Source organism: Podarcis raffonei, chromosome 2 (assembly GCF_027172205.1).
Source record: "Podarcis raffonei isolate rPodRaf1 chromosome 2, rPodRaf1.pri, whole genome shotgun sequence".
NCBI lineage: Eukaryota > Metazoa > Chordata > Lepidosauria > Squamata > Lacertidae > Podarcis > Podarcis raffonei.
In genome coordinates this window covers 116,000,608-116,017,224 of record NC_070603.1, presented here as the reverse complement: position 1 = coordinate 116,017,224, position 16,617 = coordinate 116,000,608, and the positions used below count along the sequence as shown (strand labels likewise).

Sequence of the window (16,617 nt, the reverse complement as noted above, 5' to 3'; positions counted from 1 at the left end):
GTTGACTTCAGTGGGTCCTACTCAGATTAGCACTGAGGCCACCCTTAATGTGTGGCTTCCTGCATTTCTAAGCTGGCCCACAAAAAATGCTGCCTTTTCAGAGTCTGTGGTCTGGAGCTAAAAAAGCCAATGCAATTCTGGGCTGCATCAATAGGAGTATAGCATCTAGATCAAGGGAAGTAATAGTGCCACTGTATTCTGCTCTGGTCAGACCTCACCTGGAGTACTGTGTCCAGTTTTGGGCACCACAGTTCAAGAAGGACACTGACAAACTGGAACGTGTCCAGAGGAGGGCAACCAAAATGGTCAAAGGCCTGGAAACGATGCCTTATGAGGAACGGCTAAGGGAGCTGGGCATGTTTAGCCTGGAGAAAAGGAGGTTAAGGGGTGATATGATAGCCATGTTCAAATATATAAAAGTATGTCACATAGAGGAGGGAGAAAGGTTGTTTTCTGCTGCTCCAGAGAAGCGGACACGGAGCAATGGATCCAAACTGCAGGAAAGAAGATTCCACCTAAACATTAGGAAGAACTTCCTGACAGTAAGAGCTGTTTGACAGTGGAATTTGCTGCCAAGGAGTGTGGTGGAGTCTCCTTCTTTGGAGGTCTTTAAGCAGAGGCTTGACAACCATATGTCAGGAGTGCTCTGATGGTGTTTCCTGTTTGGCAGGGGGTTGGACTCGATGGCCCTTGTGGTCTCTTCCAACTCTATGATTCTATGATCCTGCATTAACCTGGAATTGATGACAGACTTTTTGCAGCAGGATTGTCAGTTGGTGCAGTTCTGGATCCCAGCCTTTGCACTGTAAAGAGTTACGTATATTCTTTTATTATTGTTGCTATTAATTCCTTTTTAACGATGCCCTCTTCGTTTTGGAAGACTGACTTCGCCCTGCCTGCCCAGATCTGACAGTTTTTGGTGTTCAAAACAGCACAGGGAGGTGACCAGTTGCTTAATTTTAATTTTAAACTGTAGGGCAATTTTCCATATAGAGTGCTGCATTTTGTTATTATTTAAAAAACAGTAATAGAATAGAAGCCATGCAGACCACCAGCCATGGGGCTCAAACATGGGGCTTGTTTGATTTCAGAAGCAGGCCACAGTAGTAGTAGTAATTTTTATTATTATTTATACCCCACCCATCTGACTGGGTTGCCTTGGCCACTCTGGGCAGCTTCCAACAGAATATAAAAGCACAAGTGATGTCATTGGTCTGGTTAGCTCAGTATTGTCTATTCTGATTGGCTGCAGCTCTCCAATGTTTCTAACTGGGGGGGATTTCTTCAAAATTGCATTCTAATATTATTTTTAACTTTTTGACATACCAGGGAGTGAAACCGGGACCTTCTGCTTGCAAAGGAAGCTCTGTACCACTGAGGGTACTAACAGTTGCGTGCAGCCTTGATGCACAAGTGTGAAACTGTTTTGTTTCCAGTGGGGACCTAAATGCACTAATCTTTTTTCTTCTTCTCTGGATCGTATACACAAAGCTGCTGCTTTTCACTTTTCAAGCCTAAAAAGATTCCTCAGTACATTAAGAGGATTTTATTTTAAAAATTGGGAAAGGGGTTGGCATGTACGGGAAAAACCGTACCGGAAACACTCATCGTTTGAAAAACACAGCTGACCTTCAAAATGTAGCAATAAGGCGTGCAGCTTAGGAACACTGGGCCCAGTTCATACAGGCATCGTCTCGCTTTAGTCCCATTGAGATCACCTTGACTTCAAGTTAGATATGAATAACTTCAGCCCCGTTGATTTCAATAGAAGTTAACTATACACATCTACTCAGAAGTATGGCCCATAGTTTTCAAAGTGTGTTTAACCACAGCACTCACCTGTGTTTTCAAGCTGAGAGGAGCGGCATTCATTTGACAATGTGATAATCAGATTTTCTTTTTCTTTGCATAACTCCGTTTTACTTCTGCTTTAATAATAATAAAAAAATGTTTCTACTTCCCTTTCCCCCGTTACTTACTTTTAAGGAATAACATGCATAAAAATTGAGAACGGTGTCTTTGACTTCTCCTTTCTTAAATATGAGGAGGATGAGGTGGAAGAATGGGCCGTACTATTTTGAGCCAGATATGCAGGTACCCTTGCAAGCAATTCCTGTGAAAATGCTCCCGCCTGTCAAGTGTTTTTAGCCAGTGAGTGAAGAGTGATTGAGTGATTTAGACAGCAGGTGGCAGGAATCCCTGGGGGTCCTCAACGACTCCTGATTTCACACACACACACCCTTCAATGCACTTTTCCTGCTTTTTTATTTCCTAGACGGAAATTAAGCAGGTCCTTTTTTCACATTGAAAGGCAATTATGATGAGAAAAGGGGATGTTTGTGTGTGAGAGAGTGAGTGAGCAGGGGAAGGCCAGAGAGAGAAAGGGCTGGCAGAGAGAGGGGACCTTCTGGTTCTGGCAGCACCCAGCATTAACTTGCATGCCCCAAATGATCACCCATAGAAGAATGCATCCCTCACACCCAGAGAAAGGTTTCACATCTCTGACCCAATTACCGTATTTTTCGCCCCACAGGGCGCACCGGCCCATAGGGCGCACCTAGTTTTTTTGGGGGGAAATAAAGGAAAAAAAATTTCCCGACCCCAGCCCCCAGAACAGGCAGCGCCGGGCTCCCACAGCTTGCAGAGAGCTGTGCGAAGCCTGGAGAGCGTTGAAGCGCCATGAGACCCCTCTCGCTATCCAGGCTTCAGCGAAAGCCTGCATTCGCCCCATAGGACGCACACACATTTCCCCTTCATTTTTGGAGGGGGGAAAAGTGCGTCCTATAGGGCGAAAAATACGGTAATTGCCTAGTGAGGGAGTTCCTGGGGATGTTTTGAATTGATGCAATTTTGAAAGTGCCACCGTCAAGGGTTTTTTGTGGTGTTTTTTTTTGTGGGGGGAGAAGAGGGCTGAACAAGATAAAGCAAGACCACACAGAAAAATTACAAACTTTATTGAATAGTTTCAAAACTTGTGACGCGGGGGGGAGGTGGAATTCATCTGAGAATCCCCATTTGGAAAGCCTGCTAAAATGACCCTGGGCATCTTTGGAGACTGACAATGCTGCGTTAATGACGCTTTTGTTTTTCAAAGAGGGGAGTGGATGGGGGGGGAGAGAAGTCAAATAGCCCAGAACTAACTCTGTTGCTTTGAATAAATCCTAATATAGATACAGAGCCCCTTTGGAAGTTGCTTTCTCCTGAATCGGGGATGGGGGACCTGTGGTACTCCAGACCTTATTGGACTATGATCTCTGCCCATTGGCCATGCTGGCTGGGGCTTATGGGAACTGGAGCCCAGCAACAGGAAGAGGGCCAAAGATTCCCCACCCTTGCCCTGAACGAGCAAAACAAATTGCCCGCTCAGGACGCCGGTCCTCAAACTGGCTTCCACACTGAGAAGACAGCTAAGGAGACCCTGAGTGCCTGGCAGGGAACCACTGCAGGGGATTATGGGAAATGCTCTAGGCATTAGCAGTTGGCAGATTTGCACACAACAAGGCTTGGCCTATCCCGCTGAGCCTCACCAGCTGCTCTTTTTGAGGGGAAAGGCTGGGTTCTTGCTGAGGAGGGAAAGCCTGTGTCTGGGCTACACATCTTCAGCAGGATCAGGGAACCTGTGGACCTTCTCCAGATGTCATCAGCCCCAGCCAGCCCCAACCCATCAGTGGGAATTGGGCCCGTGGCAACTTCAGGCCACAATTTCCTCTATCTCCACCATACATTTTCAGTAATAGTTAGCTGGCAATCAATACTTTTTAAATTTCTTTGGGGGGGGGGTTGTTTATTGCATAAAGATAATTATTGTAGGTTTTTTTTTTTACGGAACTACAGTATACAAATATTGTTATAAATAAATCTTCCCTAGCCTGGAGATCTGGGCATCATCAGGAGGGCATCAGGTTGAAGGAGGATGGTAAACATGAAAAACTAGCATCTTTATTGGGGGGCGGGGATTTAGGCTGGAGGCCTTTCCTTCTCACCAGCTACTTTTCTACATGCAGGGACGTGTGTGTATGTGTGCGCGCACGTGTGCGTGCATGGAGGAGCATATTGTTACACGAGCAGTCTGAAGTGGCACAGCTCTTGAAGTCTTTAAGGGGAGCAAAGACCAGCTGCAACCCCTCTGCTCCAAATGATAGACACCTTCTGGGTTCAGCATGGCTGGGAATGATCTGGCTGATAACTGGTCTCTCATCCAACCTCATTTGGCGTTACCTCCTGCTAAGTTTCAAAGGTAGACAGAGAGTGTCATTAGGATGCGTAACAGGGCTGGAGTCCAGGTGCTTCTGGACTCAACTCCCATCAGCCCCAGGCAGTGTGCCAATTGCTCAGGGATGATGGGAGTTGGAGTCCAACATCATCAGGAGGTCCAGACTTGATGTATAATTTTTGTTTTCACCCAACAGCACATGGGTGTTCTGACATGGAGAGAACTCATGCCTGTGGACTGTTTTCACTGTCTGATTTCCCCCTCTCTGCATTTTGAAGCTGAAAAGATTTGTGGCTTTTAGCGTAAATGGAAAACAGCTTTGGAGATGGGGATCCCACTGCCCTCCAGGTGTTGCTGGACTCCAGTTCCCATCAGCCCCAGGCAGCACAACCTACGCTCAAAGATGATGGGAGCTGGAGTCCAGCAACATCCAGAGGCCTTGAGGTTTCCTACTCCTGCTCTTAATCTTTTGCCAAACCCAACCCCGGCGATCCCACCCTCAAAGCTTGCCCCGACTCTCCACCGCACCATTCCTTTATTCCTTCCCACTTAAAAAGCTCAGAATACATTTACAAATAAATACACATTTTGCAAGCTGGACAGGTTAACAGAGTTCATTTAAAAACAGTACTTATTTTAAAAAATACATCAAAACTGAACAGCGTGGTCCAGGAGGGCTCCAAAATGCCAAGTCTCGAGTGCCAGTCTTAGGGAGGGGGGAAACCTCCGGGGTTCTTAAAAGACAGATTGTCTCAAAAAAGATGTTGCTGCTTCTGGTGAAGGAAAGGCTGGTTTTGACATATTCGGTACATTTCGGTGAGGAAGCCAGCCTGGCTTAGGAAAAACCGAGCTGCGCTTGAATCTAGAATTGCAAAAAAAAAGGAGGGGAAACTGGCCTGGGTGCTGTTGTTGATTGGCATCCGTCCGTCTCGGAAGACAATGGAGGAGCCCTAATCTAGCCACATCTGGGGGGAGGTCCAAAAGTTCCCCCAGCCCTGAGCTAATGGCTGCAGCTCAAGCAGGAGGATCAGTTAAAAGTGAGGTGGAGAGGTCAGTGTGGTGCAAAAGCACCAGCAGAAGCACCCAATGGGCTTCACTGGTGCATTTGCAGCACATCAACTTCATTGCCTTCTTTCTCTCCACCTTCTCCCAGTAAGCAGCAGCAACCCACCTTGCAGGGAAGCTGGTGTAGCGGCTCCACCCAGCATGTCGCTTTTCACGACAACAATTAAAGTATTAGAGCTTGGAACAACAAAAAATACCTCACTACTTATGCTTAGCTTCAGTTTTTCCCATCTGTAAAATGGGTATAATGCTGATTTTCCTCGTGGGATAGCACCGATGACAAGCCCAATAGAGATTGTACAATGTTCTCTGCTGCACCGCTCTCTTTTTAAAATCTTTTGTTGGCTTCTGGTTTAAAATACTCTCTTTTTGAATTATGGGTACATCATTTCATAATAAATACTGTTGTAACTTTGTGGCTTGATTAGCCACTACGGACAGCTATTATAGGAGTATTAAAAAACATTTTATAATAAATATCATATAATAAATAAAACGCTGTTAAGAAATTGCCGTATCGACTGGGCCACTTTGAAGGGTTTGGCACAAGACACTGCTTCACTGGAACAGCTCTTGCCCTTGGCCCTCCTTTAAATTATTATTTTAATATTTAATAGCATTTCTCCACCTCTTACAATTTTTAAAAAATCTCTAAGCAATAGAGATTGACTTGCTAAGTAAAACCAAGTCAACATTGCATGTGTTTATGGGGCTCTTGCATTTGCAAAGCACCCCTCCGTAACCACTTTTGCGAGGTAGGCTGGTTATTCCCATTTTACAGAAAGGCAGATTTGACTTGCCTCAGTGGGTCCACTGGTCCACTCACCCAGGTCTCCGGGATCAAAATTCACCTCTTTTATCTGTTGGAACGGCACAGGCTCTGAACCCTACAGCTCTCACTGGCTACCAGTATGCAACCTGACCATGCAGCTTTTTGCCTTTTTTTTTTTTTTTTTGCATAGATAGACGGGCTGTCCTGTTAAAACCAGGGTAAGTGGGAGGTGGATGAGAAAAGAGCAGGGTTCTGGCAGCCCTGCCCATTGAGAAAATCCCATCGAAATCCAAATGAAAACTACAAGAGGGGAAGGGTGCCCCTTGTCATTCCCACATCTTCCTTTTCGTCCCTCTGCTCGGCCGCGTGTCTAGCGTACGCGACGCGGTGTCAGAAGTGGATGGCGTGGGCGAGTCTGGAGCGGCATCCTCTCGTGGTCCGTCCGTAGGAGGGGGTTCTGGGATGGGGTTGCAAATGCCGCCTGGGGTGGCCAGAGGAGGCACCGGGCACGGAATGGCTGGGCCTGCCACAGGCTCTGAAGGCATGCCGGGCACGTGACCGGGCGGTAGAGGGGTCCCAGCCTCCGGCGGGCCCCAAGGTGGGTTGCTGTTCCCCTGGTACGAGCTGTAGCCAAGGGACGCTCCTTGCGACGGAGACCTCTGGCCGGCGAAGACTGCCGCGATGGCTGCCATGGTGGCCGTTTGCCTCCCCAGGAACTCGCCCAGGTCATTGTGGGAGCGCTCAATGGCGTTGACCATCAGCTGAGCCGTGGCCCTGTCCTGGCGCCTCTCCTGCTTCCTGTGCTGCCTCTCCTCTTGCCTGGCCCTGTCAAAGGCCTTCAGGTCCTGGCGGTGCAAGCCGCGCATGGCATCCAAAAGCATGGAAGGGGCCCTTGAAGCTGACTCCACCAGCTGCATGCTGGTCTCAAGGCGCTGCTTCCGGTTCCGCATCCGCCGGTTCCGCATCCGCTCCGCGTTTGTGAGGGGCCTCCGGAATTCTTGAATGGGGCCTGCATAGGTTGGGACACACACAAAAACATAAAGTAGATTTCCTGTTTGGGACACATGTTTAATAATAATACAGTGGTACCTCTAGTTGCGAAATGGATCCGTTCCGGAGCCCTGTTCAAAACATGAGCAGAACGCAACCCGCATCTGTGTGTCGCGATTCGCCGCATCTGCACATGCGCGTCATGTCATTTTGAGAGTATGCGTGAGCGGCGAAACCCGGAAGTAACCCTTTCCGGTACTTCCAGGTCGCCACGGGACGCAACCGGAAAAGACGTAACCTGAACCGAACGTAACAAGCGGTATAACAATAATAATAGAACATTAAAAACATGATAAAAGATCAAACATTAAAAAGTTCCACAGGGCGGGCGTCACTACTGAGAAGGCATGTCCAAAGTCTGCTTTGGGGGCTTATTCTGGCCCACTGGTCAGTTTAATCTGGCCCCTGTGGCAGTTTATTTCCTGGAGTAAAATCCTAAAAAAAGCTCAACAATTTGTCAACAACTTCGGTTGGCCCTCACGTGTGTTCACTTTATCAAATCTGGCCCTCTTTGAAAAAAGTTTGGACACCCCTGTGTAGCTTCACTTCTTGCAGTGAGGGAACCAGCAGAAGGCCCTCGGAGCTGGACCTCAGTGTCCAGGCTGAGCAATGAGGGTGGAGACACTCCTTCAGGTGTACAACACCTAAGCCACTATGCCTCTGGCTCCACGAAGGCACCGTTCTCTTAACAACAATGCAAAATAGGCCGAAACAGTTGAGACAAAGAAGTGTAGGTCTCAGAAGCACCATACCTGCCTTTCTCTGCAGGAATCTCTGGATTGGTTCCTAATCTGGCCTTCTAACTGGGAGCTGCAATATAAAAGCTCTCTGTATCCCAGGTCCTCATCCATTCAGAGATTTTGACAGCAAATTCAGGAGGAGTTCCTCAGCCAGAGCCTGCTTCTCTTGGCTTCACCTCCTGTCCTCCTTTGGTTCCCTTTTCCCTTGTAGTGTGCGGATACTACAGTGGATACTGACTGCCGTCTGTTAACTTGAGCAACATGGAATTTTTGTTTTGCTCACCTGAACTGACACAAAAGCAGGATTCCACCAGTCCCCCCTCCCAGCCCCAAAACTCAAGGCCACATAGTATTATCACTGTTGTTGTTTTAAGTCCCTTCACTCTAAGGTCCCAGGGCAAATAAGACACAATATCAAAACAGTTTAAAACAACTAAAAGAAATAAGGTGGGTTCAAAAAATAGACATATCAAGCTTCAAAAGCTTGAATTGGAATTACAGCAAATAGCATATAGACCAGGCATAGGCAGCCTTCGACCCTCCAGATGTTTTGGACTACAATTCCCATCATCCCTGACCACTGGTCCTGTTAGCTAGGGATCCTGGGAGTTGTAGGCCAAAACATATGGCAGGCCGAAGGTTGCCTATGCCCTATACAGTGGTGCCCCGCAAGACGAATGCCTCGCAAGACGGAAAACCCGCTAGACGAAAGGGTTTTCCGTTTTGGAGGTGCTTCGCAAAACAAATTTCCTATGGGCTTGCTTCGCAAGACGAAAATGTCTTGCGAGTTCCTGCGGGTTTTTTTTCCCTTTCCCCCCCTTTTTCCCAAGCCGCTAAGCCGCTTATCAGCTGATCCGCTAAGCCGCTTATCAGCTGATCCGCTAAGCCGCTTATCAGCTGATCCGCTAAGCCGCTTATCAGCTGATCCGCTAAGCCGCTTATCAGCTGATCCGCTAAGCCGCTTATCAGCTGATCCGCTAAGCCGCTTATCAGCTGATCCGCTAAGCCGCTTATCAGCTGATCCGCTAAGCCACTTATCAGCTGATCCGCTAAGCCCGCTAAGCCGCTAATAGCGCTAATCCGCTAAGCCGCTAATGGGCTTGCTTCGCAAGACGAAAAAACCGCAAGACGAAGAGACTCGCAGAACGGATTCTTTTCGTCTTGCGAGGCACCACTGTATAGACAGTTGTATAGTTATGCCAAGTGAGAGAGGAGCTCCAGGTTTATGCTGCCCATGACCAAAGTTTGCAGAGTCTGGGACCTTTTAGTTTAGAGAAAAGACAAGAGGTGACAGGACACAAGTTTGTTGACAAAGTCGATAAGAGAAAAGCTTTTCTCCCTCTCTCATATCACGAATATCCAATGAAACTGAATGTTGGGGGACTCAAGTACTTCATGTAGGGCAAAGTAGAACTAGGAAACTTGGTCCTCCAGGAGGCAGTGAAGGCCCCCAACTTAAATGTCTTTAAAGGAGGATTATACATGTGGCGTTTGCCCTCCTAGGTGTGTGACATCATACTGGGTTCATAAGGAAAGGGTTAACTAATTGTAAAATGACTAACCAACGGGAACCCAAGGGGAGGAGTTGGAGTTCGAGTTAGGGTGGTTGAGAAGACAGTCTGGAGTTAGAAGAGACAGAGAGGATAAGTCTGTGGGTTGGGCTAGTCTGATGTGAGAGAGTGAGAGAATTTGTTAAGCGGAGTCAGTCAAACAGTTGAGTCAGATGGTATTAGAAAGGTATAGGCCGGTAAAGAAACTAAAGTTAAGATACTGACAGGAATTTTATCTGAGAAACCATAAACTTGTTAATGTTTATAAAATAAACTTGTTTATTTGGTTCGATTTTAACAACTGTCTGGACTCAGTGTTTTACCCGAGAGTAACGGGTTGGTGGCAGCGGGGAAGCGAGCACAGTGGCGGCACAGGGATCAATAGACCGTCAAATGTCCGGGGACCCTGTGTGAACGCCACAATCAAGGAGGGCAAGGCTACTAGCCTTCACAATCGGAAGCAGCATGCTTCTGAATGCTGGAAACCCCAGGAAGCAGAGTGCTGCTGTGTTCAGGTCCCACCTGGAAGGTTTCCTGTAGACATCTGGTTGGCCACTGCGAGAACAGGAGGCTGGACTTGATCCAGCAGAGATCTTCTTATGCTCAAAACAGATCCAACAATCTGTAGACTCCCCCCTTCTCCAGAGACAGAGGTCTGATTCATGCCATAGACCTTGAAGGACCAGAGACGCCTTAGACTGGGCTCCCACAAAGTGTTCAAAATTAACTCCGGTGTAGCTGCCTCAAAGAATCCTTACCATACGGCCTGAGACTCCTGCCTCCCTCAGGCACAGGTTCCCGGCAGATCAGCGTTCTCCCGGCATTGGGCGGTGCTCTCTCTGGCACAACAGGATTCGGAGCCTGTGGTCCAATGGCAGGGAACGCCACCGGCTGGGCCAGGGGCGGGTACTGCATTGGCAGCGCCACTGTAGGGTAGTGTACCTGTTGCGCCACAGAGGGGTATTGCTGCGGCATGGGGGTGTTCACCACCACCTCATCAAACGTCCACAGAGCCTGGAAAGAGCAAAGAGGAAAAATCAGGCCAGGGAGGGACTGGCGATGCTGCTTGGAAGAAACTCTGTGCCGCAAAACGACTCTCCATTCAAACCAGGCCAGACCAACATTACCTACATGTTTATAGTTTTAATTCTACTAATGTCAAATTGTATTTTAGTGATGGATTTTTCTTTTTTTTATATACAGTCGTACCTTGGTTCTCGAAGTTAATCCGTTCCGGGAGTCTGTACGACTCCTGAAACCGTTCGAAAACCAAGGTGCGGTTTCTGATTGGCCGCAGGAGCTTCCTGCAATCAAGTGGAAGCCACGTTGGACATTCAGCTTTCAAAAAATGTTCGCAAACCGGAACAGTTACTTCCAGGTTTGCGGTGTTCAGGAGCCAAAACGTACGAGTACCAAGGCGTTTGAGAACCAAGGTACGACTGTATAGAATTTTTATTAAATATTTCTGTTTTATATGTTAGAATATTCATTTAAACAACCTTAAAATATCAATGGGACACGGGGGGCGCTGTGGGTTAAACCACAGAGCCTAGGACTTGCCGATCAGAAGGTCGGCGGTTCGAATCCCTGCAACGGGGTGAGCTCCCGTTGCTCAGTCCCTGCTAGCAGTTCGAAAACATGTCAAAGTGCAAGTAGATAAATAGGTATCCTTTAAGGTAAAGGTAAAGGGACCCCTGACCATTAGGTCCAGTCATGACCAACTCTGGGGTTGCGGTGCTCATCTCGCTTTATTGGCTGAGGGAGCTGGCGTTTGTCCGCAGACAGCTTCCGGGTCATGTGGCCAGCATGACTAAGCTGCTTCTGGCGAACCAGAGCAGTGCACGGAAATGCCGTTTTCCTTCCCGCCAGAGCAGTACCTATTTATCTACTTGCACTTTGATGTGCTTTCAAACTGCTAGGTTGGCAGGAGCAGGGACCGAGCAACAGGAGCTCAGCCCATCACGGGGATTCGAACCGCTGAGTTTCTGATCGGCAAGTCCTAGGCTCTGTGGTTTAACCCACAGCGCCACCGTGTCCCCCCTGTATACTTAAAGGAGCATATTGGTTCACCCCCATCGTTCAGTCCGGACACTGAGGTCCAGCTCCGAGGGTCTTCTGCTGGTTCCATCACCGCGAGAAGTGAGATTACAGGAAACCAGGCAGAGGGCCTTCTCAGTAGTGGCACCCACCCTATGGAACACCCTCCCATCAGATGTCAAGGAAACAAACAACTCTGACTTTCAGAGGCATCTGTAGGCAGCCCTGTATAGGGAAGTTCTTGATGTTTGATGTTTTATTGTGTTTTTATATTTTGCTGGAAGCTGCCCATTGTGTCTGAGGCAACCTTTACCTAAAATATCAATGACTTCCCTTCTTCTCTTTCCATGGTTCATTTCGCATACTGTAAATTGCTGCATATTTTACATGAACTAAACCATTCAGTATTCCAATATCACATCCGTCAAAACTTATTTACACTGTTGAATTTATCTTAATGCTGCCAATGTTTTCAAATGTACACAATTTCTCCCTATATATTCAATAAACATTTTCCAATCTTCTTTAAACATATGTTCTTCTTGTTCTAAGACATTCAGCCCTGTTGGATTGGACAAAAGGTCCGTCTAGTTTAGATTCCTGTTCCGAAAAGGGGCAAACAAACTTTTGGAAACCTCTGATGAAGCCTCTGATGCAAGAACCCACCACTGTTCTCCATCCCCCAGCAACCGGTGTTCAAAGGTACACTTCGTCTGAGCATGGAGGCTCCTCAGCTGTCATCAGCAGTATACACACACACACACACACTTAATGGTTTTCCTAAATGCTTTCATTAAAGCTGGTCCTGTTTCTTACATTATTTCACAACCGTACAAACACACACAAAGTTTGCAGTCTGTTAGGGCTATTCACACATTACGTCCAGTGAGTGTACAACCAGTGTACAGAAACTGCACATACACTATTCCTATGTAATCTTCAACGAGTGTACACTCTGTGCATTCCTCCAGGATTTCCTTCGGGTCTAGCATTTTGTTTTCACATAATGGGGTGTGGGAAATAAGTTGTCTCTTCTTTCCCCGCCCCCATTTTATTAGAGAACCTTTAGGAAAAAAAAATACCTGCTGCTCTTTTCTCTGGGCTTCTCGCTGCCTCATCAGGAAGTCTTCCGACAAGGCGACTGCTTGGGCGCAGGTTTCTGGACTGTGCTCCCGGACCCAGTTCTGGATTTCCTGGGGCAGGACTGTCAGGAACTGCTCCATGACCACGGCCTCCAGGATCTGCTCCTTGCTGTGCCTCTCGGGCCTCAGCCACTGGTGGCAGAGCTCCTGCAGCTGCCGGCAGACTTCCCGGGGCCCCTCGGCCTCCTGGTAGCGATGGCGTCGGAAGCGCTGGCGCCGCACCTCCATGCTGACTGTGTCATCACCAGGGGTCTCCTCCTTCACACTCCCATAGCCCCTTCGGTCTCGGTGCCCTGAGCCGCCGTAGACTGGCTGGGCTTCCCGGCTGAGGCCCGGCAGGCTCTGGGCTACCCACCCTCCGGGGGGCCACTGGCTCGGGTTGGCAGCTGCCTCATAGGAGGTCTGGAATGAATTGGTGTCCCACTGCAAGGGCTTGTGCAGTGGTGGATTCCGCCACCCTGGCTGGGGATAGGGCACTGCCTTGGAGAACTCCTGCCTCTGGGCCTCCCAGTGCTGCTGCAGACCCTCGTCCGGCTCCTGCTTCACCTGCTGAGGAGCTTCCCCGGCCAAAAACTCCCGCATGGAGCCAACCGGAAGGAAGCGGGAAGCTGCCCCTCCCCCTAGTTCGTGACCAGATGGGTCTTGCGCCTCCATTTTCATCGCTGGCTGCATTCCTGGTTCTGGAGCACCCTGGAACTGCAGGTGGAGGGCAGCCGTTTCCCCTCTCCCCGTAGCCATATTGTGTCAACCCACAAGGGAAATTCCTGTCTCGCGTCGGAGGTAGGCAAGGCGAGGCCTGTGGGCCAAATCTGGCCACCCGATTGATACCCTCTTGCCTCTCCCCAAAGGCAAAAGCAGAGGTAAAGGAGGGGAGCAGACAGACTTGCAGGGAGAAGGGGGCTTGTCGGCAGGCTCCAGTTGGGGGTGGGTGGGGGTGCCTGCCCACCCCCAACTCCTCGGAGCAGGTATTCTGGTAAAACTAGCCACGAAATGGAAGCTTAAGTCCACAGCAGAGCTGGGAAATCATCTGGCAGGAGGATAATGCTGTTCTGTTGGTGTCGCAAGGCGAATGGCCCAATCCAAGCAGAGCCTTCAGGCTCTTCAGGGCAAGATACAGGAGCTGGAAATGTCTTCGTGTGCTTTGCACCTGCAGGAGGGAGGGGAATAAAGATTATTTACTCTTACTATAGGAAGACTGCTTTCTCCAGTATGAATCCTCACAGAAGGCCTGACTGCAAGCCCAGAGCAGTGACTCGGCCAGAAACATAAGAGGCAGACTCACGGACGGTGCCATTCCGCTATGTAGGGAGTAACTGAGTAACTCTGTAATTTGAAAGAGATGCTTGTTCCCGTGTTCCTGTGTCTCTGATGCTGAGGGAACCTTCCCCTGTTTGGGCTCAAGTCAATAGGCATGGGCAGGTGGCAGGATCCCATCCTCCAGGAATCCTCATCCTAAGCTGTTTAGGGCTCTAAGAAGTCGCACCCAACACTTTGATCAGGGATTGGAGACAGACCCGAAGGCCAGTCCAGCTACAATAGCAATAGAGTTATTTGCTCCAAAGTTCATGAGTGTTGCACCAAGGGGAAAAATTTAAGGCGGCGGCGGGGGGGGGGGAGTGTTAGACCAGGCAGCATGGGTCCTGCAAACCACCCAAGGATTCCAGTTGCCAGCGCCCTGCTCTGCCAAGTCCAGAGAAATGTTCCAAATTTTTAACTAAGGGGGGGGGGGACTATCTTCATCTTCACAGCCCATGAAACACACTTTCTGCACAGCTGGGAGTCATAAATCAGGACAGACACAGAGGCCGTCCGCAAAGAAGTGGAACGAGAGGTGACAGGAAAAAGGTGTGCTCAAAGATTGTGTGAATGAACACAAGAGGACTGTGCCAGGAAGCAGGTGGCATGCATGGAGGGCAAGGGCCAACACACTGGATTATGCGGGAACGCAGGAAGTTGCGTTACACAGAAGCAGGTCTCCAGGGTTTCAGGCAGGGGTCTCCCCCCCCCCCAGATGGTTTTGCTCCAGTCAGAGGCAATAATGCATCTGAATACGAGTTGCTGGAAACCACAGGAAGGTGTGTGTGTGGGGGGGGTGCTCCTGCGTTCATGTCCTGTTCATCGCAGGTTTCCCCACAGGCCAGCCACGGTGAAACTAGGATGCTGGACTAAATGGGCCACTGGCCTGATTCAGCAGAGCCCTCCTTATGTTTGTATATTCTTAGTTCCCAGGGACTGAACCTGGGGCCTTCTGGAGGCAGAGCAGATGTCCCACCACTCAGCTGTGCTCCTTGGATAACATATGGGGACTGAAGGAAGTGTCAAGGGGTGTGAGCGGAGAGATAGGAGTCTGAGGTGGGAGGGAGCGAAATCTGCAGACCAACTTTCTGCAAAAAAACCTAGCAAAGAGCTGCCAGGTGTTGGTGAATCTTCCTGCTTATTCTCTGGCTGAGGGCCCCAACCTCCTTTCAATATTTTGATACATGCAAGCAGGGGTTGGGGTAGGGGGCTGCAGCGGTTTGACAGGAGTGCTGGACAGCTCTCTTAGAGCCGCACAAACCCTGCCTGCAGCTGCACGGCTCTTAGCCCCCATCCGCTGAACATAATCTCATACAGTAGTTGTTTATGTGGCATCTCTAACGCTTTCTATGCAATTGACAGGCGATGCGAAGAAAGGAAAGAGGGACGAGGAGGGCAAAGAAAACGCAAGCGAAAACCCAGTTTAAAAATTGGGCAGCGCCGGTGCCTTTCCTTTGTTCCCAGGATTATGTCATTCTCTCTCTGTTCCCCCCCCCGCCTCCCGTCCTTGCAGAGTCTGCACTACACCCCCCCCCCCATCCATCCCCTCCTGGCTCTGCTCTTGAATTGGGTGGAGAAGCAGCACAGAGCCCCTCCTGCCCCAGTTGATCTGGGTGAAAGGTTTTTTTTTGAGGGATGGGGAGCTGTCTCTTTAGGGGGGGCTACATGCTTGCCCCCTCCCCTTGTCTCCTCCATCCCTCGCTCTCCCCCCCCTCCCCCCCTCCCCTGCTCATCTCCCCCCTCTTTCCGCCCTCCCCCACCTCGCCCCGCAGATCATCTCGACCCACCTCTCGCCGGCTGCAGACTCCGGATCCTCCCGCAGCCCCCCAGGCGCCCGAGTTTTAGATGCAGCCCGAGAGGCTGCTGCTGCTGCTACTTCCCACCCAAGCCAAGAGGAAAGCACAGGAAGAGGAAACTCGCCCGACCTCGCACTTCCGGGTTTGTCTAGGCGCAGGGGGCGCCGCTCGTTTTAACCCTTCAGACGGGAAGCGAAGGAAAAAAGGAGGGAGCAGCGTCTTTCGCTGCGATCTGTGAGTGAGTGGATTTCTCAAGGACCAAAGGCTTTGTTGTGCATAGTCAGGGCCTTGTTTATTTATATAAAGGAGCTTGTTCCCCTTCAAAGCTGGGGCTTTATTGTCCCAACAGGCTTTGGGGAACTGACTGTTTTTAAGGAAAGGGCTGGTGCTGTGATGTTTTTTAATGGTACTTATCTGTATGTTTTAACAGATTATTTGCAATGTTTAATTGCTTTTTAGGGTTGTCCCCCCCCCCCCACGTTTTTAGCTGTTTCTGTTTTATCTATGAGCCACGTTGAGTCTCGTCAGGGAAAAAGGGAATAAAAATAATGATGATGATGATACTGTAATGATATTTAGAACCTACCCCAGTCCTGTGGTTGTAATTCTCCCCCTGCCCATTTCTTTAAAAAAAAAAAAAAAAAAAAAAAAAGATTGTGACCTGCCCTGAGACCTTAAGGTGAAAAGTGTGCAATAAATCAAAACAAGGATTGCTTTATTTCATTTTGACATGGTGGAACCCTGAAATCGCTTGAGATCCTGTTCTGCATGTCCACTGCAGTGCACCTCTGAAAGAAATAAGCCTCATTGCTCAGAGGCTTCGGAAACACTGTTGTCATGGATAGAAATCTAGTTATTGATTATAAAATGCAAATAAGGGCAGAGGATCTGCTGTTTGGGATTCTTTCAATCAAGGAAACACAGGTTGTGACAGAACACCCTGCATTGGTTAATTG

The 16,617-nt window shown here is 49.1% G+C and overlaps 1 protein-coding gene across 1 annotated transcript; it reads right to left on the bottom strand.

The window, feature by feature from the left end:
- Nucleotides 1-2,938: 2,938 nt before the first annotated feature.
- On the bottom strand, nucleotides 2,939-15,776 carry LOC128409028 (zinc finger protein with KRAB and SCAN domains 1-like). Its single transcript, XM_053379195.1, has 4 exons — nucleotides 15,653-15,776; nucleotides 12,510-13,716; nucleotides 10,149-10,404; nucleotides 2,939-7,059 (listed from the first exon to the last, which is right to left on the bottom strand). Exons 2-4 carry the CDS (start codon nucleotides 13,305-13,307, stop codon nucleotides 6,377-6,379), a joined length of 1,737 nt encoding a protein of 578 aa, XP_053235170.1. The 5' UTR covers nucleotides 13,308-13,716; nucleotides 15,653-15,776; the 3' UTR covers nucleotides 2,939-6,376.
- Nucleotides 15,777-16,617: the final 841 nt, after the last annotated feature.